General features: G+C 42.0%; 3 protein-coding genes across 3 annotated transcripts; all 3 read left to right on the plus strand.

The window, feature by feature from the left end:
* The first annotated feature begins 750 nt into the window (after positions 1–750).
* On the plus strand, positions 751–15,836 carry map1b (microtubule-associated protein 1B). Its single transcript, XM_028418436.1, has 7 exons — positions 751–1,051; positions 2,465–2,566; positions 7,164–7,246; positions 7,775–7,915; positions 8,117–13,190; positions 13,278–13,516; positions 13,776–15,836. Exons 1-7 carry the CDS (start codon positions 877–879, stop codon positions 13,929–13,931), a joined length of 5,970 nt encoding a protein of 1,989 aa, XP_028274237.1. The 5' UTR covers positions 751–876; the 3' UTR covers positions 13,932–15,836.
* Positions 15,837–17,858: 2,022 nt separating this feature from the next.
* ptcd2 (pentatricopeptide repeat domain 2) lies at positions 17,859–20,757 on the plus strand. Its single transcript, XM_028418315.1, has 10 exons — positions 17,859–17,988; positions 18,312–18,404; positions 18,481–18,610; positions 18,712–18,829; positions 18,903–18,981; positions 19,051–19,142; positions 19,227–19,340; positions 19,417–19,491; positions 19,566–19,679; positions 19,851–20,757. Exons 1-10 carry the CDS (start codon positions 17,859–17,861, stop codon positions 20,070–20,072), a joined length of 1,167 nt encoding a protein of 388 aa, XP_028274116.1. The 3' UTR covers positions 20,073–20,757.
* A 90-nt stretch (positions 20,758–20,847) lies between these two features.
* On the plus strand, positions 20,848–25,224 carry cacfd1 (calcium channel flower domain containing 1). Its single transcript, XM_028418316.1, has 5 exons — positions 20,848–21,428; positions 23,077–23,149; positions 23,811–23,936; positions 24,117–24,224; positions 24,528–25,224. Exons 1-5 carry the CDS (start codon positions 21,320–21,322, stop codon positions 24,616–24,618), a joined length of 507 nt encoding a protein of 168 aa, XP_028274117.1. The 5' UTR covers positions 20,848–21,319; the 3' UTR covers positions 24,619–25,224.
* The last annotated feature ends 2,170 nt before the right edge of the window (positions 25,225–27,394 follow it).

Raw genomic sequence — 27,394 nt, forward strand, 5'->3', positions numbered from 1 at the left:
TGTGTGTGTGTGTGTGTGCATCCCTTTCTGCCTCTGTCGAATTTATGATGCTTCTGTGTGAGCTCTGAAGTGAGTCTTCCTCGGCGGAGGGTAAAATTTCAGCAGATAGATTATCCTCCTGGGAAAACTGAGCACCTTTCATGTTCATATCACAGGATGGAATATCTCATTACTCACTGCCAACTGCATTCATCATGAACACATACCATACACACACACACACACATTTCCTTTGTGATGCTATAAGACAGACTGGAATCCTGTGATCTGTATTCTTTTCATTTACAATTCATTTGTAGTTTTCCATCTTTGACCCACACTCTGCTCTGATCTTCCTTTCATATAAAAATGTGCCTGTTTCTTAGACTAGACCTCCACCATGAAAGATGGTGAAGTGACTCTCTTTAAAATGTTCTGTATTAGACAGTGATGCAGATCAGAGGTGGATCGGTACCTAATGGTCTCAGGTTCTATAAGCAGGAATCATTCCATCTGTGCATTGAGTGTATTAAAAGTTGTGGATTACTTTGCCAGTGAAGTGTTGACTCCACAGACAGTGAGAAGCATAAAATCACGGTGACTTCCGGAGACGTTTGATTCGTTGCGGATGACATCAGCTGTGGAGTGAGTGTGCGAAAAAAAAGCCCCGGCGCCCTCTTCTTCTCCTTCCCGGTTACCGTATCTGACACAATGTCTGCTGGTATAAAAAGCTAGGGCCACTCCTATCCAGGCTCCACTTGTATGTCTGGAGACCGCTCTGCAGCGAATAAAGGGGTGGAGGCTGCTGCTGCTGCTGCTGCCGGGATCCTGAGCCGGAGAGAGGCACACACACACACACACAGACACACACACAGACAGAGGAGAGGAGAGGAGAGGATGGCCACCCTGGTAGAATCTGCAGATATGGAGACTTTAACAAACACGGGGGCATCTCCGGCATCCACCAGCCCCTCACAGCACTTCAATGACAGCAAATTCTACCTGCTGGTGGTTATCGGAGAGATCGTAACGGAGGATCACTTGAAGTGTGCCATTGCGGACATAGAGAAAGGTAAGATGGAGCTTTGTGGGGTGGGTGGAGGCCAGCGAGAGATGAACTTGATAACAACTTGAACTGCCTTTGAGATCACGCTTTAAAGACTCTGTAAAAAAAAAGAAAGCAGCGTCTGTTTCCAGCGCTGGGCTTTACGCAGCCCCTCCCAGGATCAGCGCCCACAGGTGCTTTCTCTGCTTCACTGTGTTTAACAGCACCTTGGTTCTGTGTGTGTGTGTTTGTCCTCATCAGGAGGCCAAGTTGTTGTCAACCCCACACGTGGGCCAGCTCCTCTAATAAGCAGTGATTCAGCATTCATTTGGCACAATGCGCAATACTAATGCACCGTGTCGCGTTTTTATGAGTCCAAGCGCAGCTGTGCGCTTTTCCATCCAGATGCGTCAGGCTTTTGTTTTGTTTATCTGCTTTGTGTTGTGATGCAAAGCTGCTCTGCGCTGGATTAAAACACGCTTTGTGTTGTGAGATTACTTCTCCCCGATAAGAATAGAAATACATGAATTCATCCAGTGGCAACATTTTTTCATCATCCTCCTCATCCTCATCCTGCATCCAGCTCTCTCTCGCTGTCTCTCTCTCTCTCTCCGTCTCTTTCTCATCCAACACCGGCTTTGTGGGCGTGGCTCACTCCGCACTGCGGTCCCTACGGAAAGCCACAAGGGCCGCTCTTCAGAGTGAGCAGGGCGTTTTAGAAATGCTACAGCTGCTTGAGCAGAGGCCTACCTCCCCACGGCCAGGGTGCACTGTCTGTGTGAGGGAGGAGAATATGGCGCAGTAACTGTGTGGGTGTGAAATCAAGTTCTTTTCATGAGTAAAGGCAGAGAGGAAACACGAATCATGAACTTCTGTATTAATCCTGAAAGTGTGGCTTTGTAATTCAGAGATTTTAATTCAGATTACCAGATTTATATTATGTTAAATCTGTTGAAGTCCTTTTTAAAAATATTATATCTCTTATTCATTGGCTCCTAATGTCGTAAGATGTTAAGTCGACCTTGGGCTTCATTGATTGGACAAAGAAAACTGCTTGTGTTGTTAATTTTAACGGTTTAATTTCCCTAGCAACACGTTGTGAGTGAAATAACCTTTTATATCAGTGTTTAATGTGAAGCGTACTTTCAAGAAATACACGCTTGCAACGGGCGTAATTTTGGCAGCCACAGTGGAGGCCATGGCCAGGGCCTGTGGCCCTTGGCTAAACAGGAAAAGGGCTATAGATATTTCCTATTATAGATTTCTTTACTCTTGCCAAATCAGTCACAAGTCTATGTTCACCCCAAGATTTTCCAGTGACCTAGAGGCGTGAATAAAATCGACACGTGGGTGGCATGAGACTTTTCATACTAGGAAGACCCGTGCCAAGTTGTCTGCGTAATGTTAATTTGTGTGTGTGTGTGTGTTTGTGTGTTGCAGGCATCCGATCATGGGACACCAACCTTATGGACTGCAACCTGGACCAGGAACTCAAGCTGTTTGTCTCCAGGCACTCGGCGCGCTTCTCTGCAGATGTCAAAGGTAAACAGGACAAGAAAAGACATTTTCTGTGATAATTTGTCACTGATTTTCTTATTAGGAGTCAGATAGAAGGAGTTATAAAGCTTTTGTTTTTTACATGTATGTGCAGTTTGAATAGTGGAAAAATGTAACTCAATAACTAATTAAATAATTTAAAATGAAAATCATACAATCTGATCCACATCATGATCATTGCTGCCTTGGACTTGGACTTTATGGACGTCCAAGACGCAGACTGTGTTGGAATCTACAGGGACAATAAACCTTTAAATCCCCCACATATGCCCGCAAATGCATTTTTGTAGTATCATACATGCTTTATGTAAATTCAGCAGATAAAATAAAGACAAAATCTGGTGTAAAACATGCGATGTACCTCAGCAGTGTACACTGTCACATCACAGCCAGCCATTATAGCAGACACACAGGTTTTATTACCTATCCGCCCCCTCAGCATTTTGTTTTATAGCCGTATTGTTTGCAAGGTGAAGGAGTGGCTCTATTAAGATGGAACAGATCCATGTGGTGTGTCAGTGTGGCCTTGATGGTCAGCAGCAGCTAAAGCCTCTGCTTGGCTCTGCTCCACATAGGATCTGTCCAGCAGGGCTTCATACGCGGTTAGATGCACAAAAGGTAGATCGGGCCATCAAACGCATGCTCCAAACTAAATCAGTCCATTGATTTTTTTAATAGCTTATTATCAAATCTCCAAACTGGAGAGTAAAAAGTGAGGATTTATCAGTAATGGCATTCAGATGGGCTCTAATTCCCCATTCTGTTTCATCACAATGTGTTGTTCCCATCCTCCATTCCTCACCGTCTTTCTTCCTCCTGTGTCCTGTTGCCTTGGAACTGCATGTGCACAGCTGATTCGGGAGTAATTAGCATTGTACAATCCCCAGTGGCAAGTGTCTATCCATAAAAATAAGCAAGGGAGGGACACAGAAAGGGGGTGAGGGGAACGGCTGCGAAATGGGGAGAAGCAAACAAGGGAGCAACAGGGGGAGGTAGATGAACCGGAAGGAGGAGTAAAATGGAGATTAGGAAGAGAAGAACAGGCTGAAACAGATCAGAGAGATAAATAAGAGCAGAGAAAAGCAGCAACATAAAGAAGAGAGGCCAGGATGTGGACAGTCGATGCTTTCTAATCACTATAACTGGAATAATTTAATTCTCTTATCTAGAATGCCGCCGGCTTTTACAAGGCAGGTTTTGAACTTCCAGTGCATCGGCTGCACATAGAAGGGGGTCCTCAGATCTCTCATTTTAGCTCCAACAGGAACGGTGCATTCACAAATAGTTTCATTTCCCATGATGCATTTGTATGACAAGAACAGGATTTACCTAAACTTTACATAAACACAGTATATGAGAGTTTGATTCATCCAGTGATATGTCTTTATTGTTTAGACATCAGCAGAAAAAACAGCGGATGGTATCAAAACACAGAGACTAATGCAATCATGTGTGCTTGATGGATGATATACCATCCACCATATGGCTTTGACCCTCACTGTGAGGAGGGAAGGGGTGGGACAAACAGGAGACCCCCAGTCTGGATATAGATGATATGGATACTATAGATTACCCAGCCTTGAAAGCCTCCTCTAAACCACAAATCCATTAAGGATCATTGCTTATCACATTGTTGAGGACAACAATGCAATTTATTGTCAATAATGATGTAAAGAACTGTCTATTATAAATTAATTTGAACTGCTGCGTATCAGCATGGAATATTAGACAGAGTAGTTTAATCTCTTCATTGTTCATTTTCCTTCTTAGTTGATTTGACAAGCTAATTCCTGCAGACTGTAAAGAAGTTTCAAACTGAATGTCATTGACAGGCATCAATACTGCGACACTAGTGATTGACTGCTCTGTGGGTGAGCTCGGTTAATAGCAGCAGCAGGGCCATTAGCTCCATTTCCAGACATATTACGTATGCTGGCTCCCTCTTTAACCCAGTTGTGTGGGGACACGCTAAAAAAATAAACGCTGGAGGGGCCTCGAATTGCTGCTGAAAGTCACAGAGGTCGATTATTCTAAAAAGATGCTGACAAAAACAGGGAATCTACCTGAGAATGTAGAAAATACAGTCCCTACATGTAAGGTCTTTTTTTCCTTTGTTATACAGTAAAAGAAAGGAGACACCGGTTGTTCCACTGATCTATTTTTGGTGCGGTGCCATCCACATTGATGTTCCCGTCTGGTTCAGTCTGTGGCAGCCAGGCTATACCAGTCTCGCACTTTCTATTCAGCCAGGAGGAGAATGCTCAGCAGTGCATGTCACATTAGCTCGCCACCCCGCTGAGACGTAGCCACGCTAGGCGTTAAGGGTTTTTATATCGATCAAGGTAATTGTCAGGGTCAAGCAAGCTCCACTGCACAATCTGTCATCTTTCGATGAGTTAGCTCAGACACGGGCTGGTGGTTGTTGTGATGGAGGCTCGAACCTCCACTCTGCTGTGTTTACGGTTTCATCACATAAAAGGCCAGCAAGCAGGGCGTAACCCACAAAAGGGACAAATAAGATGCAACTGTGTGTGTGCAGTAGTATGAGCCAGATGAAAAATGGACTTTAAGGATTCTCTCATTTCACAGCCCACTGAAAAGTGTTTCCTCCACGGTTTTCAGACAGTGTCTGGTCATCAGTTTGTTACTGCTGCCTCTCTACAAAGAATCCCAGTGAACCAGAGTCAGCTGGGATTTAGATGATGGTGGTATCAGACCTCTGGAGTGATAATGTAGAGTAAACAACACCTTTTCATCAGGGGCTGTTTTGAAAAAGAAGAATTACAGAATTGAATTTTGGTCTTTGTTGAGTGTAGCAGGTAGTAAATGCCTACAAAAATAAATATTTGCATGTGTTTGTGTAGGAATGCACCATCCTGTGATCATGTTAATGAGTGCATGTCAGAACTGTACACAATAAAATGGGGGAGAAGCTTGTCGCCTGAGGGAAGGGAATGAATAAGGGCATCACTTTCCTCTTAAAGGTAGGGTAGGAGATTTTTAAAACTCAGTGAGAGTCAGCCAGATTTCGAAAGTAAACACACGCCCCTTTCTCTCGGAGCTCACCCCGAAGCCACGCCTCCCAATCACATGGACGCGCATTACCTGAAGACGAGCTGCGGTCTGTGACTTCGGCCATCATGCACGTACCTCTCTGGTGCGCGCAGAGCAGGAAGAGAGTGACAACCAGACAATACTCCACGCAGGGTCCACCCGGAGGATTGGCTGATGTTTTTAGCATTTTATAGCTTCCACAGATAATTTATATTCTTCGTTTTAATGCGAAACTGCCGAACTAATTGGTTGCTATGGGACTGTAAAGAGAAGTTACACTAATTTAACAAAAAGTACATCAGAATGAAATCTCCTACCCTACCTTTAACAAGTATCTCATGTTATAAATGTGAATACAAACCATGATCTTTTTAAGGCTTAACCCCAATCATGAATCAACTTTATATTTATTAAGTGAAAATGAAGCAAAAACTAAGTTTATATCCACATATATGTTATTTATATGTCATTCATTTAAAATATGACACATCCTACTCACCTTTTCTGACACACAAACAAAAGCAGAATGCAATAAAGCATTTAAAAATCTGTGATGATAATATTGAATTTATACAAATCACCAAAATTAATGCCATACCAGGAATATTTCTCCCTCAAGACAACAGGGTCTAACAAATCAAGTGGCCAGAAAGTCATTATTTCTACATTCACTGAATTCCCCAGATTATTATAGGCTAATGGTCAAATAGTGTGCAGTGAATGTCAAGAGTTTTTCCCATATGGAGGGACATCCCTTTGGGGGCAAAGAGGTGGACTTAATGGGATCCTGGTGGTTCATGTTATATGAAACATGTATGGAGGAATCGGCTGAGCTGCTGCAGTACCACACACAAGCAGCATTGTGGGTGAAAGAAATCTGATCTGATTGAACAAAATGACACATGACTTTATCCATCAACTTTGTGTGTATTTATTGATTCTCATATTTAAAAATAAATGGGAAAAACCAGGAGGACAAACAAAGAGGGTTTGAGGGGCTGAATAATGATGTCGTGGTCATGTCTCGTCAGCTGGGCCAGAGGAAACACACCCCCACAAGACACACATAGTGGGATCAAAGTCATTATCATAATCAATCATTCAAAGCCTGGGATGATTGATTATAAGCCTGTCACACCCCACTGTTCATTTTCTGTGATACAGTGAAATTACAGCAGACAACGCAGCCCAAGCTGCACAAAGACAAAGAGTGCTGTGAGTATTTTTATCATCTTACAGTGCAGACATGTTAAAAACCCACTAATGTCAGGGATGGGAGGTAGGGGGGTGTTCACTTCACTCTCTGGAGATTTCATCCATCCTCATGATAAAGAGCTTCACTCTGCAGAGACCATTAACATTTACACGGCCATATCACAGCTGCCACATCGTCTGTAATTGATGAATTAGTTGATATATTTGTTGTGTGGCGCCTCTTATAAGAACCAGAGGAGCTTTAAATCACTTTTATTAAAAAAAAATAATATTATTTTTGTTCATCTGCTTCTGTTTTCCATCTTATTTTCAGGGCAGAGAATTCTTCACCATAAAAGTAATATCCTGGAGACGGTGGTGTTGATCAACCCTTCAGATGAAGCAGTCAGCACTGAGGTAAAAAAAAATCTGTTGCTAATTTTCACAGGTTTTTCACAGACCCATTAAAACAATTCACTGCCTCCTAAGAATTTTAATTATTTTGTCTTTGCTGTGTTTGTTTATAGGACCAATTGGACACCTAAAAATTAGATTACTGCCTCGTGCATTTAGTTTTTTTCTACACTTGGATTGGAGGATGGGATGACGCAGGATTTTCTTTTGTGTCACTGCTCCTTTTTATTGTTGTCTCCACCCTCTAGCTGTGTCTGCAGTCAAACAGTGCATCAATAATATCTCATGGCACAGAACAGCTGATGTTGCTGAAGTAGAAAAAGCAGAAAGACAGACAGGGCTGGTCGGGTGGACAGCAAGACAACAAGTCAGCTAATTAGCTAATGGGTTTAAGTGATATTTTACATACACCAAATCATTACGCAACATGCTGCAGTAATCTGTAGCACTGCTGTTGTTCTTGAGCAGCTGCAGTAATTAAATGCCTTAAATCAGCTGCACAGTTTAATGCTGCATTCTTTTCATTTCCAGGTTCGCTTGATGATCTCAGACACTGCAAGACACAAACTGTTGGTCCTCTCAGGACAATGCTCTGAGAACTCTGGGGAGCTGATTCTTCAGTCTGGGTCCTTCTCTTTCTTTAATTTCATCGACATTTTCACCGACCAAGAGGTGAGCCACGGGTTTCTTCAAATATTTATATTATATCCATACATCTACAGACAAACCCAAGTCATTATGGGTATTGATCTGAGGACATGATGCCATTAGGTGATCAATCAGACACTAAGTCTAATCTAAACACATCACTTATTGGATTTATTTGTCTTTCTGAATAAAAATTAAAAGTCATTTGAATTTTTCTCATGCCAGATTGGTGAATTGCTCAGCACCATTCATCCAGCAAACAAAGCCAACCTTACACTCTTCTGCCCCGAACAAGGCGACTGGAAAAACTCCAATTTGGACAAACACAACCTGCAGGACTTCATTAACATGAAGCTAAACTCCACTCTCATCCTCCCTGAGATGGAGGGCCTCTCTGAGTTCACAGAGTATTTATCTGAGTCTGTAGAGATCCCGTCTCCTTTCGAAATGTTAGAGCCACCAACTTCAGGTGGATTCCTTAAATTGTCTAAACCGTGCTGCTATATCTTCCCTGGTGGTCGTGGTGACTCTGCTCTCTTTGCTGTCAACGGCTTCAACATGCTGATTAACGGAGGCTCAGACAGAAAGTCATGCTTCTGGAAGCTGGTGAGACATCTAGACCGGGTGGACTCCATTCTCCTGACCCACGTTGGTGACGACAATCTGCCCGGCCTCAACAGCATGCTGCAGAGGAAGGTTGCAGAGCTTGAGGAGGAACAGTCGCAGGGTTCAACAGCTAACAGTGACTGGGTGAAGAACATGATTTCTCCAGATATTGGCGTTGTGTTTGTGAACCTTCCTGAAAGCCTGGAGAATCCAGAACCTAATTACAGAGTGCGTAAGACTTTTGAGGAAGCAGCGTTCACCCAGCAGATCCTCACCAAACTCAATCTGAGGATCGAGCCTTTGCAAAGACCTGTAGGAAACGCTATAGAACCAATCATACTTTTCCAAAAAATGGGTGTCGGGATGCTTGAGATGTATGTGCTTAATCCATCAAAGAACAGCAAGGAGATGCAGCACTTTATGAAGCAGTGGACGGGCAGTGAAAAAGACACTACTTCCATTCTGCTTCCAAATGGAAAAGAATCTGAGTTCCCTCAGTCTTATGTGACGTCTATCGCTTCACTCATAGTGTGGCACCCTGCAAATCCCTTAGATAAGGTTGTGCGTGTTCTTTTTCCTGGAAATGCTACCCAGCATCACATCTTTGAAGGCTTAGAAAAGCTAAAGCACCTGGACTTCCTGAAGCAGCCGGTTGTCACTCAAAAAATAATGTCCTCTAGTATGCCATCAACACCAACACTAAAGCAGGCAAAGATGAAACACAGAACAGACAGCAAAGAGAGCCTAAAATCCACCCCAAAGGCATCACCGAGCAAAAACTTCAGAAAGGATTCAAAGGAGGAAATGCCAGAAAAGGTAAAGACAGATACAGAATCAGCTCGTGAAAAAATAGAGAAGACAGAAAAAAAGGAAAAGGTCCCACTGAAAAAGGCAAAAGCCCCTGAGAAAGAATCAAAAGCAAAAGCAGACCAAACAGTCCAGAATGAAACACCAGAGAAAAAGAAGTCTGAAATGAAACCCAAAACTGCAAAAGTATCCATGGAAAAGAAAAGGGATGTCAAAAAAGAAATAGCAAAAAAAGACGATACCCCCAAACAAGAAGCTAAAAAGGATGAGAAAGTAAAGAAAGAGGAGGCAAAGAAAGTTCTCAAAAAGGATATCAAAAAAGACTCACCTATGAAAGAGAAGAAGGAAGAAAAGAAAGAGCAAAAGAAAGATGTCAAAAGGCCCTCCAAAGACATGAGAAAGACTGCAGGGGAAGACAAGAATCTCAAACCAAAGCTTCTGAAAAAAGATGATGCTCCAAAGAAAGATGGAGGAGCTCTGAAGTTAAAAGAGAAAGGGAAGTCAAAGGTGACAAAGAAGGTGACAAAAGTGGATAGTAACAATTTGGCAGGTAGTGCTGCTGCAGCAGCTGCTACTGCAGCACTAGTTGCTGCTGTTGTAGAGGATCCAGAGGCAGAAAGATCTTTGATGTCTTCACCAGAAGACCTCACGAAGGACTTTGAGGAGCTTAAAGCTGAAGAGTTAGTGGAGGATGATGCAACTGTACAACAAAGCGAAGAAAGGGAGGTTGTGATGATCCACCAGGAAGAAATGATACAGACTAAAGAGTCACCTGAGGCGTTAGAGTCTGTGGACGAAGGTATAACCACCACAGAGGCAGAAGGAGACAGTGGAGAGACCCCAGAGGAGCAAGTTCTGAAGGGAAAACTGAATGGCAGTGTATCTGAGAAGTTTGAAGATGAGGGCACTGTCATGGAGGAGACCTCTGAGGGAGGGGATTATGAAGAGAAAGGGGAGATAGAAGAAGTGTACGAACCACAGAGAGTGGAATCCGACAGCCATGCCACCTGTGCAGATGATGAAATGGAACAGGGAGATAGAGCTGAGGACAACGATGATGTGACTAACAAAAATGTAGAAGATGAGAGAAAAACAAGGAACCAGAGTCTGTTCGTATCAGCCTCACCCAAAGTGTCCTCACCAGTTTCTCCAGCAGCATCTATCCATGATGAAATGCTCCCAGTGGGCTTTGAGAGTTCAACAGCCTCAGATGATGAGAACAGAGATGAGGCCCCTGAGGATTACACCGTCACGTCTGGACACACTCAGTCCACCATTGAAATCTCGAGTGTGCCAACTCCCATGGATGAGATGCTGACACCTCGGGACATCACAAGTGATGAAGCCACCAACGAAGAAACCGAATCTCCATCACAGGATGTTGGCAGGTTCGGAACGTTCACATCTGGAGAATTAGATAGAAAGAGGCTCTCCCCACTTCAGGATGTGCTGGGGTCAGATCACTCTCAGAGTGAGGCTACAGAAGGCCAAGACTACAGCCATTCTGCATCTACAATTTCACCCCCTTCATCTCTAGAAGAGGATAAATTCTGTAAGGAGTTCCCCACAGCAGGGAAGACTGAAGAGGCGAGTGAGAAGTATGATGCTGACTCTGCTAGACTCAGTTCAATATCCACTGCATCACCTCTTGTGCGTTCTCCCTCAGTGGACCGCAAGGATATCGTTGATCCTCCATCATTGTTTGCTGCTCCAATAGAGCTGTCTACCACACTAGCAGGGTGCACCAAAGCACCGCCGGATTCCTCCATCAGCCCAGATGACAAGACGTTGGAAGGAGCAAATTCACCTCAGTCTTCTGGTCACACACCTTACTATCAGTCACCAGTGGATGAAAAGGTGGGAGCTCTGCCAGCTGTGTCAGAAGACAAAGAGCAGGGTCCATTAATTGTGGAGGTCACAAGTGATAAAGAGGATTCATCCAACAGGGTAACCCCGGAGCCTGATGAGCCAGAGCATGAGAGGTCTTTCCCAATGGAGAGGGAAGCGTCTTCTACGAAGAACTCACCACTAGAGGAGCCCGATTCTCCGATGAAGAAGGAAGAGTCTTCCTTTGATACAGAAACTGGGAAAATTGAAGAAGACAGCCATCCAGTTTTGTCCTCAGCTCCATTGACCAAAAATGAATCAGACACCAATCCTTTTACTGCATTCAAAGAAGAGAGTAAAATGTCCATTTCAGAGGGCACCACATCAGACAAGTCTGGCACTCCTCTAGAAGAAGTGGTGGCAGAAGACACATTTTCACATTTAGCTTCAGCATCCACAGCCTCACTGGCCACCAGCTCCTTGCCAGAGCCAACCACTGGTTCTCCTTCCCTTCATGCTGAGGTGGGCTCTCCTCACTCAACTGAAGTAGATGACTCTTTGTCTGTCTCTGTAGTTCAGACCCCAACCACCTTCCATGAGGCTGAGGGATCTCCATCCAAGGAGGACAGTCCAAGGCCTATGTCTATCTCTCCTGACATCTCCCCAAAATTAAGGGCACAGACACTGGACATAAAATCCCCAGAGCACTCCACCATGTCAATAGAGCTCGGCCAGGAGTCCCCTGACCATTCATTAGCCCTGGACTTTAGTAGGCAGTCTCCTGAGCACCCATCACTGGGCAGCAGCTCGCGTGCTACAGAGAATGGACCGACTGAGGTTGATTACAGCCCTTCATTTGGAACAGATGTAAAAGCATCTGAAGAGCCAAACTCTGCAGTCAAGAACCCTTTGCTTTTTGAAGAGTGTGACTCAGCTCGCGCAGCTTCTGCAACCCCATCAGATGCTTCTCAGTCCACGCCCTCTGTTACAACCCCATGCCAAATGACAGAGATGGTACAAGCTGTGGTTGAGCAAACGGTAAGGTCTCCAGTCATACCAAAGGCATCATCTGTCACCTATTCTCCCCATTCCAATGAGCCATCCCCAGTGCTAGCAGGTTCCCCACCTAAAGACAGCACCAGCCTAATTTCACCACCTGTGGAGAGCAACACGCAGCAAAAATATGACAAGTCACCATCACCCCCCCGAGCTTCTTCACCGTCATCTTGTTTCAGCCTGTCAAAAGGGCTTTCCCCTGCAAAAGAAACAAATCCCTTTAAATGTGAACACTCTTTACCTGATAAGAAATCACCTGTGAGTCCCATGGATATGTATGCTGCCTGTGGTGCCAGGGAGCCAGACTCCACCAAGAGGAGCCCCTGTGCTCCATCAAAGACAGATGTTGACCTCTGTCTTGTTACTTCATGTGAGTACCGCCATCCAAAGACTGAACTTTCCCCTTCTTTCATTAACCCCAACCCTCTGGAATACTTCATCAACGAAGAAAATGCCTTGGATGAGGAGAAACCTCTGGCCAAGTCAGGAGGAGGGCCCCCACCTCCAGGTGGCAAGCTCTCCACCAAGCAATGTGAAGAGACCCCACCTACATCCATCAGTGAGTCTGCACCATCCCAGACAGATTCAGATGTTCCACCAGGGACAGAGGAGTGTCCCTCCATTACAGCTGATGCAAACATTGACTCTGAAGACGACTCTGAGACTCTGCCTACTGACAGAACCTTGACCTACAAGCATGCTGACCCTCCTCCAGTGGCTCTCAGGGATGCTGCTCCATCTTCAGGCCACCATGATGTCTGCATGGTGGACCCAGAAGCCCTCAAGGCTGAAGAAAACCTCCACAATGCCAACACAGAAGGAGGAGAGAAGTCCATCAAGAAAAAGCTCTCTAAAAAGTCCTCATCACCAGCCAGAAAGAGCAGTCTATCAAAGGTGAAGGACGCAAAGACCGCCTCTCCTAAAAAGGGTGTTGGAGAAGGGAAAGATGCAAAAAATGCAACCAATACTTCAGCGTCCAGAGGTGTAAAAAGTGCCACATCAGGTGAGTACATTGTACTCATTGTTATCATGTATCTCTCTTTGCTACATATTGCTGAAACATTGTCTAAGAGAAAGGTTTTTTTTTCAGGTACAGGCAGTGGAAAAGTATCAGGTGGGGCATCTCTGCCTAACTGTCCTCCCATGTACATGGACTTGGTTTACATCCCCAATCACTGCAGTGCCAAAAATGTGGATGCAGAGTTCTTTAAGCGTGTACGGTCCTCTTACTATGTGGTCAGTGGCAATGACCAGACAGCTCAGGAGCCCAGCCGGGCTGTCCTTGATGCCTTGCTGGAAGGAAAAGCCCAGTGGGGAAACAACATGCAGGTAAGTCTCAGGTAGTAAAAATGCATGGTGACAATGCAATAGTGTGAAATTACATCAATATTAAACAGACATTTGACACCAGATGCTCAGTGTTTAGTGCCAGATAAATATGCCTGTACTTCTCATATGATTCTGATCATGAAGCCTGGTAAAAATGATATCTGGAGGGGAGGATGAGAGAAGCCGAAACATTTTGTTTTGCTTGTTTTGTGTATTTGTGAAAGCTTGACTTAAGAGACCTCTGTCTCCCTGATGTCAGGTCACTCTGATTCCGACCCATGACACGGATGTGATGAGGGAGTGGTACCAGGAGACCCACGACAAGCAGCAGGAGCTGAACATCATGGTCCTGGCCAGCAGCAGTACTGTTGTTATGCAGGATGAGTCCTTCCCTGCTTGCAAGATAGAAATGTAAGCTTGTTCTCTAAGAGATCAGAAGGAATCATTATCTAAGGAAGAAAAACAATCCATGTAGCATAAAGCCTAAGCAGACACCTAAAAACACTTATATGCTAAAATGAAACAAATATCTGCACCAAGGATCAACTAACACAACTAGCTTTGAGGGGTCAATGCAAATTTATCTATGAAGTCCACAGTTTGTTTCCCAGATTTAGGCTTTAGATGGACAGAACTGGGGTGAAAGAAGAAACCAAATAAACCAGCCTAGCCATGATTGATGCTAATTTAAATAACGATGCTCTTATAGATGTATTGAGTTTCCTGTGCATCCCCTGATCAAAGTATACGAGCGCTTTTAGTCAATCTGACTGCTTTCCGGGAACAAAATAATAATAATGGCTGTTATCCAAACCAAAGGATAGAAAAACAACACATCTTCTGTTATTGCCTTAGTGGGAATATAAATGAATGTACAAGAGGTAGCAGACAATTAGACACAGAGGCTGATCCCAAAAATGACTGTTACAGAGCTGAATGATGGTAAATATGGACACTCAGCACCTATTAATAATAATTGGACATCTTCATGACATTGTTGAGTTGGCTAGGGTTTTATTTGATGTTTTTATCGTTTATGTTGCTGCTGATGTATGAGTATTTATTATTTATTATTTATTATTTTTAAATTATTGAGCTTTATCTTTTAGGCAACCTTTTACACTGTGTAACAGTGAGTTGCTCTTCCCCGCCCTTATAACATTGTACAATCTTTTCAGATTATCACCTTTTATTTACAGATGTTTGTTTTCAGTTTCAAAAAGATGAAATCAGCTCGAATTTCTTATACCTGTTTTTATGTATCAATGAGCTGTGGGAAACTTAGCCTTTTCCCTTTGTAAAGCTGGTGAAGCAGGATATTTTCATAACCCTTAAAATGTCTTGTTTTTCTAAAGCTTTGTATTATAATTATAAATAGCTTTGTGGCCAGTGGAGCTGTTTGAAGACATGCATGAGTTATGATAGGAGGATTTTTTTCTCTCTTTTTTTTTTAGGATTTTGCTCAGACTTGAATTAAGAACAGGGCTATTCAGGCTAAATAAATAAAAGTAAGGAGCATTTTATGATTTTTGCAAGTTGTGCCATGAGCCATGACGTATGTATACTACACTGTATTGATACGAAACTTGATTTTTGGGAGCAACACGCTGTAGAGTTCCAGGGTGATGATGTGAACATATGTAGGACAGGCTGAATGAAACGGGAATCAGCTTCTAGTGAGAAGCGTAGTCTTGCAAAGGACAGCACACAGGGGTGAGAGCGAGTGTGTGTTAGATGAAAGTATGTAAGACAAAAACTAGACACTTTAATAAACAAACATGACTGTACACCAAACTAACAGTACACAGGCCACAGATCAACTTTAAACCGGCCAGCTTCTGGAGATCCATTTATGAATTGCAGCAGGCTTTGGTGTTCTGGGCTGTTAGGTTGACTCACCAACCTCATCACATATTTCTGAACTGACGTCAGGTGTTCAGAATTCCACTTCAAACCAGTTTTCCTGCAGGAGAACCTCAAACTAACACCGTGACCTTACTGTCAATCAACAAACAGAACTGACATTTGTCTTGAACTGACATTTCTCTTTCGTATTTCTCTACACTTCCTCTATTTCTCTCTCTCTCTCTCTCTCTCTGTCTCTCTCCATCTATTTATCTGCCTTTTCTCCTTATCTTTCTCTCGGGAGAACTTTAATAATGTTTGTCTGCAGCTGTGTGGTATATTTGTCTTGTGATCTTGCATTCTTCTGCCTTTTTCCCCCCAAAAACTCATATGTAACCTATAGCAATTAGTTTCAAGTGAAAATATTCCTTAGTGCTTTCTGATGTTTGTGTGCAATATTTCCTCAATCATTACGGCGAACCTATTGTAAGAGGAGTCACTACTTAAGAACAAACATTAAGGAAAACCCACAATAAACTCTCTTGTGAAAAATATTTGCTTTGTCTTCATGTTTAAAATGGACACTGGCCTCACAGCTGAACCCAAACCTGTGACCTCCTGAAACATGATACAGATATAGATGATGATGATTGGGAACAGAACAGTGGCAAAGACATGTGATATTGTGATTCAGGAGGAAATTACTTCTTTTCCTTGGTGACAAGTGTCCTTGAGAGTCAGTCAGGACAGAGGACGTATTTATGTTCCCACAGTGAGGGACAGACTGGAGGCACAGATTTCCTGCTTTAGTCTTTGGTGATGGCTAAAAGAAAAGTGTGTGAGTGTGATTACTGGAAGGATATTTGCCTAATGATGCAGATGTGTGTGTTAGAAAGTGCAGTATGATGACAGGAGGTGATAAATAGAGAGAAATGAGAGTACGTACTTTACTCCTCCTAGTGAACTTCAGACGTCCCAGGGATCCCGACTGAGAGAACACCAAGAAGGAACACAGTAGATCAGAATAATCAAACATGGCTTCACTACTCAGAACCCTTATGCTGTACAGTGGGGGACCACAGCTCCGCTTGTTTGATGTCTCTCAATGAGTGAACACCTAGCTGACAAGCCAGTGCTTATAATAATATCTCCTTTAAACAGTGATATACGCTTGCACTGCAAATCAAAAGCATCCTAACAAGCCACAGACAGCTATGGTTTATCAGTCACTGCTTATGAGCATCATTAGTCTTGCTGTAAATTGAAGCTAACCTATTTAATTGTCTTTCAAGGACACTGGCTTTATATCTCTGGCACAGACAGACTCTCACAGCAATCAGTAACAGCTGCTTTTTTTTGTTCCCAAAACTGTTTCAGTGGGGACATTTATTAACGATGATGGGGCACCCCAGGCACTTTCCAAAGCCAAAGACAAGTGCACACAGGGATAAATCAAAGAAGATGTAAGAGCTGTCTGTGTGCAGAACCTGCCGGTTTGTCGAGGGAAATCAGGCTCTGAGTGCTAAAATAGTACCCCTGCAAACAGTGCTATACTTCCCTGTTTCATTTATTTGACAACCTGACCAGCCACCACTCTAAATTCTCAACCTGTAGCTATGGATGTGCTATATGCAGGAAGGCTGTTTTTATATCCATGCAATATGTAGTTAGAGAGAGAATCCCACAGAGACACACACCTTGCAGGATGCCATAAATTATCTAAGGCCCCGAGTCTGATTGGCTGAGCAAGCAATCTCAGCTGGATGGGCTGAGATCGTGTTGCTAAGGCAACAGCAGGGAACCTCCCCTGTCTCAGCCCTATTTACCCCCTATGCTCTAAGTTTATTTAGGAAACACCTTCATCAGTAGAATTCATTCTTCAAAACTTACTGTACATAGATCTTATGTGACATTTTATGTAAACAAAGCCACATTTTGGAGGACAGTAAAGTTCTCATAGTGTAACTGCAAAAAATAAACAATAAAATGAACATAATTCTAACACAGTAAATACATTAGGCTATAGGTACAGACTGTGTTAGACTATACTATACACACTGATCATATTTACACGGGCTTTATGGTAGATCCACAATGCTCTGGGTATTTTGTATGGTGGAACAGCACCACCTGCAGGTCAAAGGGTGAACACATCTTGGGCTACTTTGTCGGTCAGCAATAAACTTCTCATCCCATTAGCTGACATAAGTCCATAAATTTAAGAGAAAGAGTATATGAAGCCATTAATGGAGTTAAATTAATTAAATTAAACTTCTGCGCGGTGTCACAGGGCAGCGCCATATTGGATGATACCAACTGCAAACTGTATTTGTAAAATATAAAACAAACCAACAAATAAACCAACATCTACATTTTTCTTTTCAACTTGCTGTAATTATATTTTTTGAGTATTCTGTGAAATATGTTTAGGCATGGTGGATGATAACTGGAGTTCTAGATCTATATAATACCAATAACACCCCTGTTTTGCGTCGCCATGGTTCAGTCAGTAGGCAATATGGCGCTGGGGAGACTCGGTAAATGTTGTCGGTCATTAGTCTTTGAGTATTCTAAAAGTGTTTTTTGCAGTGTTTCACGGCCAAGCTGGATTGACAGCTGCGTAGGTGGTAAGAGTAACACAAGTGGTGATTATGTGCGCTGTTACTGATACACAGGTGACTGTAAAAACGATGTAGGTTATAGACAGAGACAAGCTAACGTCCTGTAAATAATAACACGTGAACGTAGCACACAGAAACTAGCTGTACTTGGTTTTAACTTTTTACTTTAAGTGTGTACTGATGATCGATCAAATCCACCAAGCTTATAGATAGAGCTTGTGGTAACTATTGTGAAGAACTCTTCCTTCCCTCCTGTCTTACAGTTTGTTTATTTTTTATTTATTGATAACATATTATCCCCCACACACACACTGCATTTTCGTCTGCAGCTAAAAGACATCTATTATCAGAAGATGTGATCAAACTGCAGGACTTCCAGCAGAGGAAGCTAGCTGTGGCTCATCTTGTTACTGGATCAAACGGTAAAAAATTATTGACATTATGCTGCAGTTTAATGTCATAAAAACATATATTATATTTTTTCACAAACTCTTGCAGGAAACTATATTGAACTATTTCATCAGAAGCTGCAAAGAAGTGAGCTTATTCTGCAGAATGACTTGAAGCTTCTCCTTCACCTGTGCCAGTCTGCTAACGATATGCTGATAGCCAGAGATGCTATCTATAGGTACAGCATATGCCTCCTGCTAATACTGCTCTTTGCACACATATTTAGCTTCACACGGCCTAAAAAGGATGAGCAACTATTGTTCATTTTCCCACTTCAAGGTATCATGCAGAGAACCACAACTTGGCACATGGAGACTTCAAGTTTGGTCCTCTGTTTGTGAGACTGTGCTATGAGCTGGGTCTGGAGGACATGGCTGTAGCAGCTCTTACTGACAAGGTACATATTACAAATACAAATTCAGGTGTGGAACCCCACTGTAATTTACTTTGACTCTCATTTGTCTGAACAGAATATGAAAGGATTCTTCAATGACACTACCTCCTTCAACATCACCATAGACATGTTATTCATAAAAGGCTTGTATGAAAGTAAGTGAAATATCAACATTTTACAGTCATTATGCCATATATGCTGTTGCTAACATTGACTATTTGCAGCTGCTTTGGAGGTACTAAGAACGATGCGGCACCAAGGTCAACCATTCAACAAAGACACACTGACGCTAGCAACAGGCACCTGCTATAAACTGGTAATATTCTGACTGTTGTAGAACTTATATTCATGTAGAGTGTGTGTTCAGGTGGTATCTAATGTTCTGTTTTGTGTGGGTCAGAACACAGCAGAGTCCTACAGGATCTGCACCACTCTTTTAGAGGAGGAACAGACCAAGGGCGACTATATCCCCAGACATGCTTACTGTTTTGCTGTAGCTTTAGCACTTCGACAGGTGAGTTGTATGTGCTGTCATACGTGCAAAAATATGTAAAGATGATGATTTCTCATCTATTTGTTATTTCTTCCAGAGTGATCAAGTAAAGGCACAGACTTTGTATTCACAAATAATAAACACTGATGGAAGATTATGCCAAAATTTTAAGGTAAAGATGCAGCATGGAACCGTATTTTTACAGTTGTTGTTCACTTAATTATATGTATTTTGGTTGTGTTTTAGGTTGTGTTACTAGCAATGTCAGGAGCTATTGCAGAAGCCCTCTCTGTCCTGTCAGAAGCCATGTTGCCTAAAAGTCCCTATTTTGTGAAGAAGCCTGAATTTTCACAGGAGGTGGTGAGTGACAAAGATGCTATATGCAAAGTAGTCTGGGGGTTTATTTGATGATGTAATACCTCACTATTAGAACTGTTATGTTATTGTTGAATCAGTAGTGCTGAAGTTTAAGTGCTTGTGGGTTGTTGTGCATGTGTAAAAGTGAAATTAATCCTATGCCTCTTTTTGCAGGTGGATTTGCTTCGTTTGTGTAGCGAGGGCAGTCAGAACATGTCAAAGGTGGAAAAAGTATTAACTCAGCTGGAACAAGCAGGTCAGGTGACTCAGAAGACCCTTGATGACATTCTGTGCTACACGCCAACGGGGAAGAGGAAGCCATCGCCGATAATGGAGCAGAGAAGAACCAGCCGAAGGACTCTGAAGCCTTTGCAGTCCACGCTGCTGTCAGAGTGAGGCCAGACTTTGAGTTTGGCTTCAATTGACTTTGAAGTTGAACCAATATGGAAATGGGAAAAGGGCTGTTAAACACTGTCTTCAAAATTCTACTTGCTGTTACCAGTGTAACAAAATGACAATAACTATTCGTAAAATGACTCGTATATATTTTTCTGCTGCTCAATAGAATACATTAATTTGTTGTAAACCTATTTTTTCCACTACATGTAGCCTCAGGTCAGGTCAGAGCTCATTGTCACAATCACATGTCTGCTACACCAGAACAGCAGCCCTGTGTTATATCCACAGTATTATCTATGAAGAAGCCATCCATCCCTGTTTTTTTTAACCTTTCCTAAGAAACAGGATATTTGTCTCATGCCTTTCCCATCCTTCAAAAGAAACGATAAAATCATGAGTAATTTGGTAGAAATGTGTTGTAATGTACATATAATTGTGTAAAGTGATAAAATGAGTCAGATATTTAATAAGAACATGTGCTTTGGTGGAAAAAAATGCTTTTGGGTGAACTAAGCATGTTAGCAGTGAAGCCCAGCCGGTGTCGGTGGGCGGGTATGCGGGCCTCGCCCTCTCATTAAGCCCCGCCCTCTCGATCCAAATATGGAAATATGAAGCTGGATTTCTGGGCACAAAATGTTGAGATATCACTCTGGAAATAATAAAAACAAAGCTTCAAACGGGACTTAACAAACCAAGTGGTGTCATTTTTATACGGTGTATGACTGGAACGCTCTCCGCATGTAAACAAACGTGACGTATATCAGAGCCCTCCCACAATGCACCGCTGACATCGGCGGAACAGACGGGGATGAGAACACAACAACGGAGCTGATAATTTTACCCAAACAACCTTCTACGTAGTTTTCAGTTAGTGTTAGGCGAAAGTATTACAGTGGTCGGTCTTATATAGACTTATATGAGACTGGTAGAAAGTTGAGGACGAATGCTGCGGTGATTTCCACTCCTGGTAGCGGTGCTGCTTAGCATCAGCTAGCTGGTTAGCTGGTAGCTGGAGGGAGGAGGAGAGACGTCGGAAAACGTTGCTAGTAACACCCGGCAGCTGGCCACAGAACAAACAAAGGGAAGAAGGGATTAAAAGGGCTTAGAAAGGTGAAATTATATATTTTGTTACTCAGAGGGACAGCGGTGCCGTAGTAAGTTAGCTAGCAGTTTTGTTATTTAGCCATCGCTGGGTGGTCATCGCTGTAAATACTGGCTGTAGTAAACGTAGCTAGAAAAACACAATGAGCACCGAAGAGACAGAAGCGCCCACTAAAACCACTCCGGAGGATGATGGCATGACATGGTGGTACAGATGGCTCTGCAAAATAGCTGGCGTTTTGGGAGGAATATGTGAGTAGCTGTCAAAGTTCATTTCTTGTGAGAAAATGTCCACAAAAACCCCAAATTTTGCTGTAGTTACATGTGTTATGTGGAAAAACATGCTGTCAGTTTTCAAAACATTTTATCTTTGTGACAAGTGGATTTTACTCTCGTCACCAAACTGGTAAAGATGTTAGAAAAAAATATTTTTTTGTTACCAGGACATTCATGTTTGTAGCTGTGCTGCTCTTCAGTATCTCTGCCACTAAACAAAGGCTTTGTCACTGCTCATTGTCCCTGACTGCAGCAGCCACTGTGGGCACCGCCTGTTTGGCTTGCTCAGTGAAAAACACACTGTTGTTCTTAAGTTACCTCTTTGATATAAACACACAGTCAGACATATGTTAAATCTTCCCCTCTGACTGCTGGCTTTGCAGTTTTCCAGCAGTACTGCATCCCTCCTCCCTCCATCCATCTCTCCTTCACGGTGACACCAGAGTCCCATTGCCAGTATCACATTAACCACTGCATATTCAATGGGTTCTGTATTATTGAGGAGGCTGGATGGTCTAGAGTAGCAGGGTATCCTATGTAGTTTGTGACATTTCACATAGACACCAGGCATAAGTATCCTTTATTCTTATTGGGGTTTCAGCCTGAAGCTACATCCTAATATGTAAACATTCTTGAAAATGTAAAGTAGGATTCCCCCCCCCTTTATCTGACATTTAGTTCTGTCAAAGAGACATGTCTTACTATGAGTGATTGTCCTGCGCCTTAATAATTATAAACAGAACTTCCTCTCAGTCCAACTTTATTTCTGGTTCCATGTGTGAGTATTTGCTGGCTTGCACAGTCTTTTATTATGACAGATTATGCACTTGTTTTTAATTTTCTACTGACTAAACAATCCAATGCAATATAAAACAAATTGATAGCTAGATAAGGGGCTAGATAAAGCGTGTGTGTGTTGATTGCATTACAGCAGTGTGAATAAACCAGATAATTGGGTGGCTGACTGATGGATTTTCTGTCGTGTAAATTGCTTTTTTGCTCACTTTTGCAGTGTGTCACAGTTGCACATTTCATACTATTTCAGGGACCCACACTAAGGACATTTTCACAGCTTCTACACCCCCAATGAGGATGCAGCCTCTTGTGTTTACACATTTTAACACTCCTCTCTTTATGTACATTTCAAGCAGAGAAGCAAACAGACTAAAGAAACTTCAGAACAATCAATCTGTGGCAGAAGCCGAGAAAACAAATTATTTTGTGCATAAAATATGAGTGCTGCTTTGATTTGAGGGACACAGTTTTAATTAGTGAGCAGATGTGATAAGGGCAATTAATGATCACTTTCACAGCTGGATAGGAGTGCTAATTCCAGTGTTTTTATTCAGTGTTATTTCTGATGTTTGCAGACAGTGCTTCACATGAAAGACATTTTATTATTCTGCATTGCTGATTTTCTTGTCTTGTTTATTATTTAACCATGCATGCAGCGTATATCTTGCATACAGTGATGTTTTTCACCAAAAGAGTTGTTCAGTAGGATGTTCACCTGCAGCTCTAATTCAGATATTTGTTCTGCTAGGATATACAACACAAATTAAAATCTGATATCTAATGAGTCTAAGTCTGAGTTGTTTTTTGTTTTTTTGTCCAACTCATGCAGCCTGTGCCGTCTCAGGAGTGTGGAACTGTGTCACTGTGAACCCTTTAAACATTGCTGCAGGAGTATGGATGGTGTAAGTCCTTAACACACACTCATACTACAAGCCCAGTTAATAATAATGTGTCATGTTTAATGACATAAATGTGAGCTGGTATTAAGTCAAACTCATTCCAGGATCCTGGTACATAAGCTGACCTCAGTGCCAGCTTACATCAGCTGATGGCTCATACCAGCATCTTACTTTAACTGGTTTTGCCTGCCTCCTCTTCCTCGTCCTTTCAGAGGCCTTTGCTGCTGTTCTCCCTGCCTCAGGCTTTACATATTAGCACATTAAAGGGCAGAAAGGATACATCTACCTGAATCAGGTTTTTCATCTATGGAAAGGCATGAAGGTCCCAGAGCAGAACCTTACAGGCAAATATAACTTAACAGCAGATGGAAATTAAAATTTTCACTGAGTCACAGACTCAACAGAGCTCCTACAGTACATATTTCATTTACATTCCTCAATTGTTGTTAAGGTGCAGTAGTCTCGCATTGCTCTTGATTCATCTGAATTTTAGGTTGACTTCTCCCTAAAAACATGAAAAGATTAATTTAATATACATGTTAGTTGAAGCTGTAACTTCACCAGTCAGCTCAGTGTAGAAGCAGATGCTATATTTAAATCCCTGTAGTTGGAAGCACACAGGATGATCCTCTGCTGTGTTTATGTCCTCTATTCCTGTCTCAAGGTTGACTGCCTTCGTGCTGTTCCTTTGTGAAGTCCCATTCTGCTGCCAGTTTATAGAGTTTGCTAATGCAGTGGCAGCCCGCGCAGACAAATTCAAACCCTGGCAGAAATCCCTCTTCTACTGTGGGTAAGGACCACTGTTTCCACTATATTATGAAAAATTACATTTGTGGATTGTGAATTTCTGCTTATTAGCATAGCATAAATAGTTAAACGTACTATTGGGACAGTAGTTGTTGATATGATTGACTGACTTTTTGTAACCTTGGCTTACATATACCTGTATGCATATATTGTTGTTATCCAGGATGGCCCTGTTTCCGGTGTTTTTGAGTTTCTCCTTTACGACCCTGTTTGGAAATGCCATCGCCTTTGCAACAGGAGTTCTGTATGGCCTTGCATCTTTAGGCAAAAAGTAAGTTGTCTTCTGATCATATGTAATCGCCAGGTTTAGAAAAATATGACTGTAATTTCTCATATCTCTTGACGTCCTAATGACTTTACATCACATTAATGCAGGCTTTCATATTAAAATGCTTTTTTATTTTATGCTTGAAAGTTTTAACAATCCTAATGAGCCTCTTTATTCATGTAAATGAGCTTCTGTTGTATAATAACCTTGCAATTAATGCTGCCATCTTCCTTTTTTCCCCTACCTCTCCTTGGGCATAACTTTCCATCGCCACCCCTCTCTTGCATCGGTTTATTTCTCTCTCAGGGGAGATGCAGTGACTTATGCCAGACTGCAGCATGAGAAGCAGGGATATGAAGAGAGAATGACAGGGACAACCAACGGGGCTCAAGAGTGAGACACCTGCCTTTTCCACCCTCCTCTTTTCTGCAGTACTTACACTTGAATTTTTGTCCTTCCTGTCCTTCCTACCTCCTCCATGCTCCCTTCCTCACTCTCATTTCAGTCACATGTTACTGAGTTTATTTATTTACTGAAATTGCTGCATTCTTGTTGTCCTGACTAATGTCCAGACTGATGTTGGATTCAGCTCATGATGTGGTACCTGGTGTGTACGTGGGATTTGTCATTGTGACCTGTTACTTTACATGATAAGCTTTGATTTTATGTTTTTATCTATTCTTTTGTTGTTTTTGTTTTGTGTTTCTTGATTGTTGCTGCCCTTTGTTTCACAGGAAGTCTGTGATTTACAAAACGTAGTGCCCTAAAAGCCTTTCAGGAACGTGGAGTAGAAATTAATATGATTGTAAAATATACAGAATTGACTTCAGGTTATTTGCTCTTTTGACTTTGAGGCTGCAATTCAGAGTCATGTGACAGAGGGACTCCACCTTCCACATCACAGACACAGTGGGTGGAATGTAGCTTGTAGTACTACATTTAAAAAAAAAAAAAGTCCAGTTACCTTTATATGTACTGAACTTAACAAAATACTTACAGTGCATTCTAATGAGAAGATGTTTTATAATAATCAGTCTTTTGTGTGTTTTGAGATATGAAAAAGAACTCCCTGAACCATGGACCATGCTGGGGTTAGAACAGAGAAACGTTCTGCACCGTTCCTTTAAATTGAAAATTCTGTTACAAACTTTGCATCAGATTCGATGACAATTAATTGGCCAGTGTGTATTATTTGTTTTGCCTGTGTTTAATGTTGACCTGACCTTAGTTTTTTTTAAATATTTATGAAAACTACTCTTCTAAAGTGTAAATAACCTAAAGTGTTTCCTTAACTTCTTCATTGTATTTAACCCTCAGAATGTTCTTCTTGTGTTTACTCCTTGAAGCTGATGTTTATTGTATTATGTGCATGAACACGAGGGGAGGAAATGTATGTAACAGAGTGACTTTGGCATCATGAAGTCATCCCTGCTCTGCAGTCACACCTCTGACCTGCAGCCTGAGTGCATTTGTAAGAGGCAGGAGGGATTTCTAACATTGGCGAATGTAACTGGTATACCCAAAGATAAAGACATCTTATCTTTATTTTGCTTTTGCTTTTATAAATGAATTTTTTAGTTGATTATAGATAAGTGGAGGCATTCCTGCACTAAACCTTTGGTGTATAGTGTAAGCCAAGTTGTGGCTGCAGATTTTATGGTACCTTATGTAAAGAAAAGGGGAATGTGCGCTTATTTGTAAAACATTTTGCACCTTTTAACCCTTCAGTGAGCATCTTCTGATTGTTCTGGGTCTTAATTAGCACACTCTTCCAAAAAACCTATCCACAGTTAAGCGTCTTGAATCAGGGACTAATTGGTCTGAGCTCCACACAGTCACCAGAGCCATGATTTACATGTGTCACTCCAATGAGGTGTGTGCAGTGGTCAGCAGTTTGTGTTGTGTTGTTCCCTTGCTTCTGATGTGTCTTTTACAGGTGTCATTCACACATTACCACCAGCTCTCAGGAACCATACTTAATGCACAGTGCGTATGCATAGACGACAAGCATGACTTAAGTAACTTCTGTATCACTTGAGCCAATGGAAAAAAAGCATTTGTGATGCATTTAAAACATGCAAACCAGCATTCACAAGTGAACAAACACTCCATTTCTACCAGTGATATGCTAACTATTAACACTACATGCTGCTACACTACAGGTTTAACACACCGCTTTCCTTATCCACCAGTTTTATTTACTACAGTCGCATCCGTTCTTAAACTGAATCTGCATCTGCGGGTGTTGAGTGTGTCATTTGCTGTGAGGGACATGTGTAAAGTGTGTGTTGTGATGTGAGTCCTGACCCTGTTCTGACTTTGTGAATTAAAGAAAAACTTGATAATACTACCACAGGTCTGGCATCTCTGTGTGGATTTCATGTTTGGGCTCCTCTCTGGCTTGTCACTCATTTATAGCAGGGACTGAAATAACTTCAGAAGTCTTACTTCTTTTCAGTGACTTTAGTGAATCCATTTTTCTTCTTGTGTGACCCGCAGGCCAAACCTGTCCAAAGACGACTCCTCTGGCAACATCATTTGAATTATTTCAGGAATCAATCTGTTTAGTATGTTGTGATAAGTGTGAAAGTTGTCCAATGTTTTTATTTTAATCCTCAGTACTGTTTCCTCAAAAGTAATGTTTGAATGTCAGAGTATACTTAAAAATATATTCAGAGAAATGCATTTATGCAGACAACATAATTGATCAAATTCTTCTAGACATCTTAGTCTTTCTTCTTTCTTTCTTTATGAGCAACAAGCAGAACTAATGTCGTTGCATTACTGGTGTCATGCACAGGACAGATCTTCTTAAAGGTGTTTATACTTCTGGATGTCAAGATGTTTTTATTTCATTTTCTTTTTTGCTTTTATTTATGATCAAAGAGCAACATCCTTGAAAGTGAATTTCAGGCCATGACAGCTGAAATATCTTCATAACATGTGAGCTGGATACACCCAGAGCTGCTGCTTGGCACATTTTATTAGCATGCTGTGTTGCTTCTGCCACTCTCTCTCTTTAATAGATATAAATCCAATTGATTTGCAATTACAATATTTATTTGTAACCTTTAAACTGGAAATGTGTGACCAACAGAGGGCGCCATAGCACTGTGACAGGAGCATGTTTGGAGAATCTTAAACCTGTACTAACTTATACAAAGGTAACATGC

Source organism: Parambassis ranga, chromosome 12 (assembly GCF_900634625.1).
Source record: "Parambassis ranga chromosome 12, fParRan2.1, whole genome shotgun sequence".
In the NCBI taxonomy this organism is placed as follows: domain Eukaryota; kingdom Metazoa; phylum Chordata; class Actinopteri; family Ambassidae; genus Parambassis; species Parambassis ranga.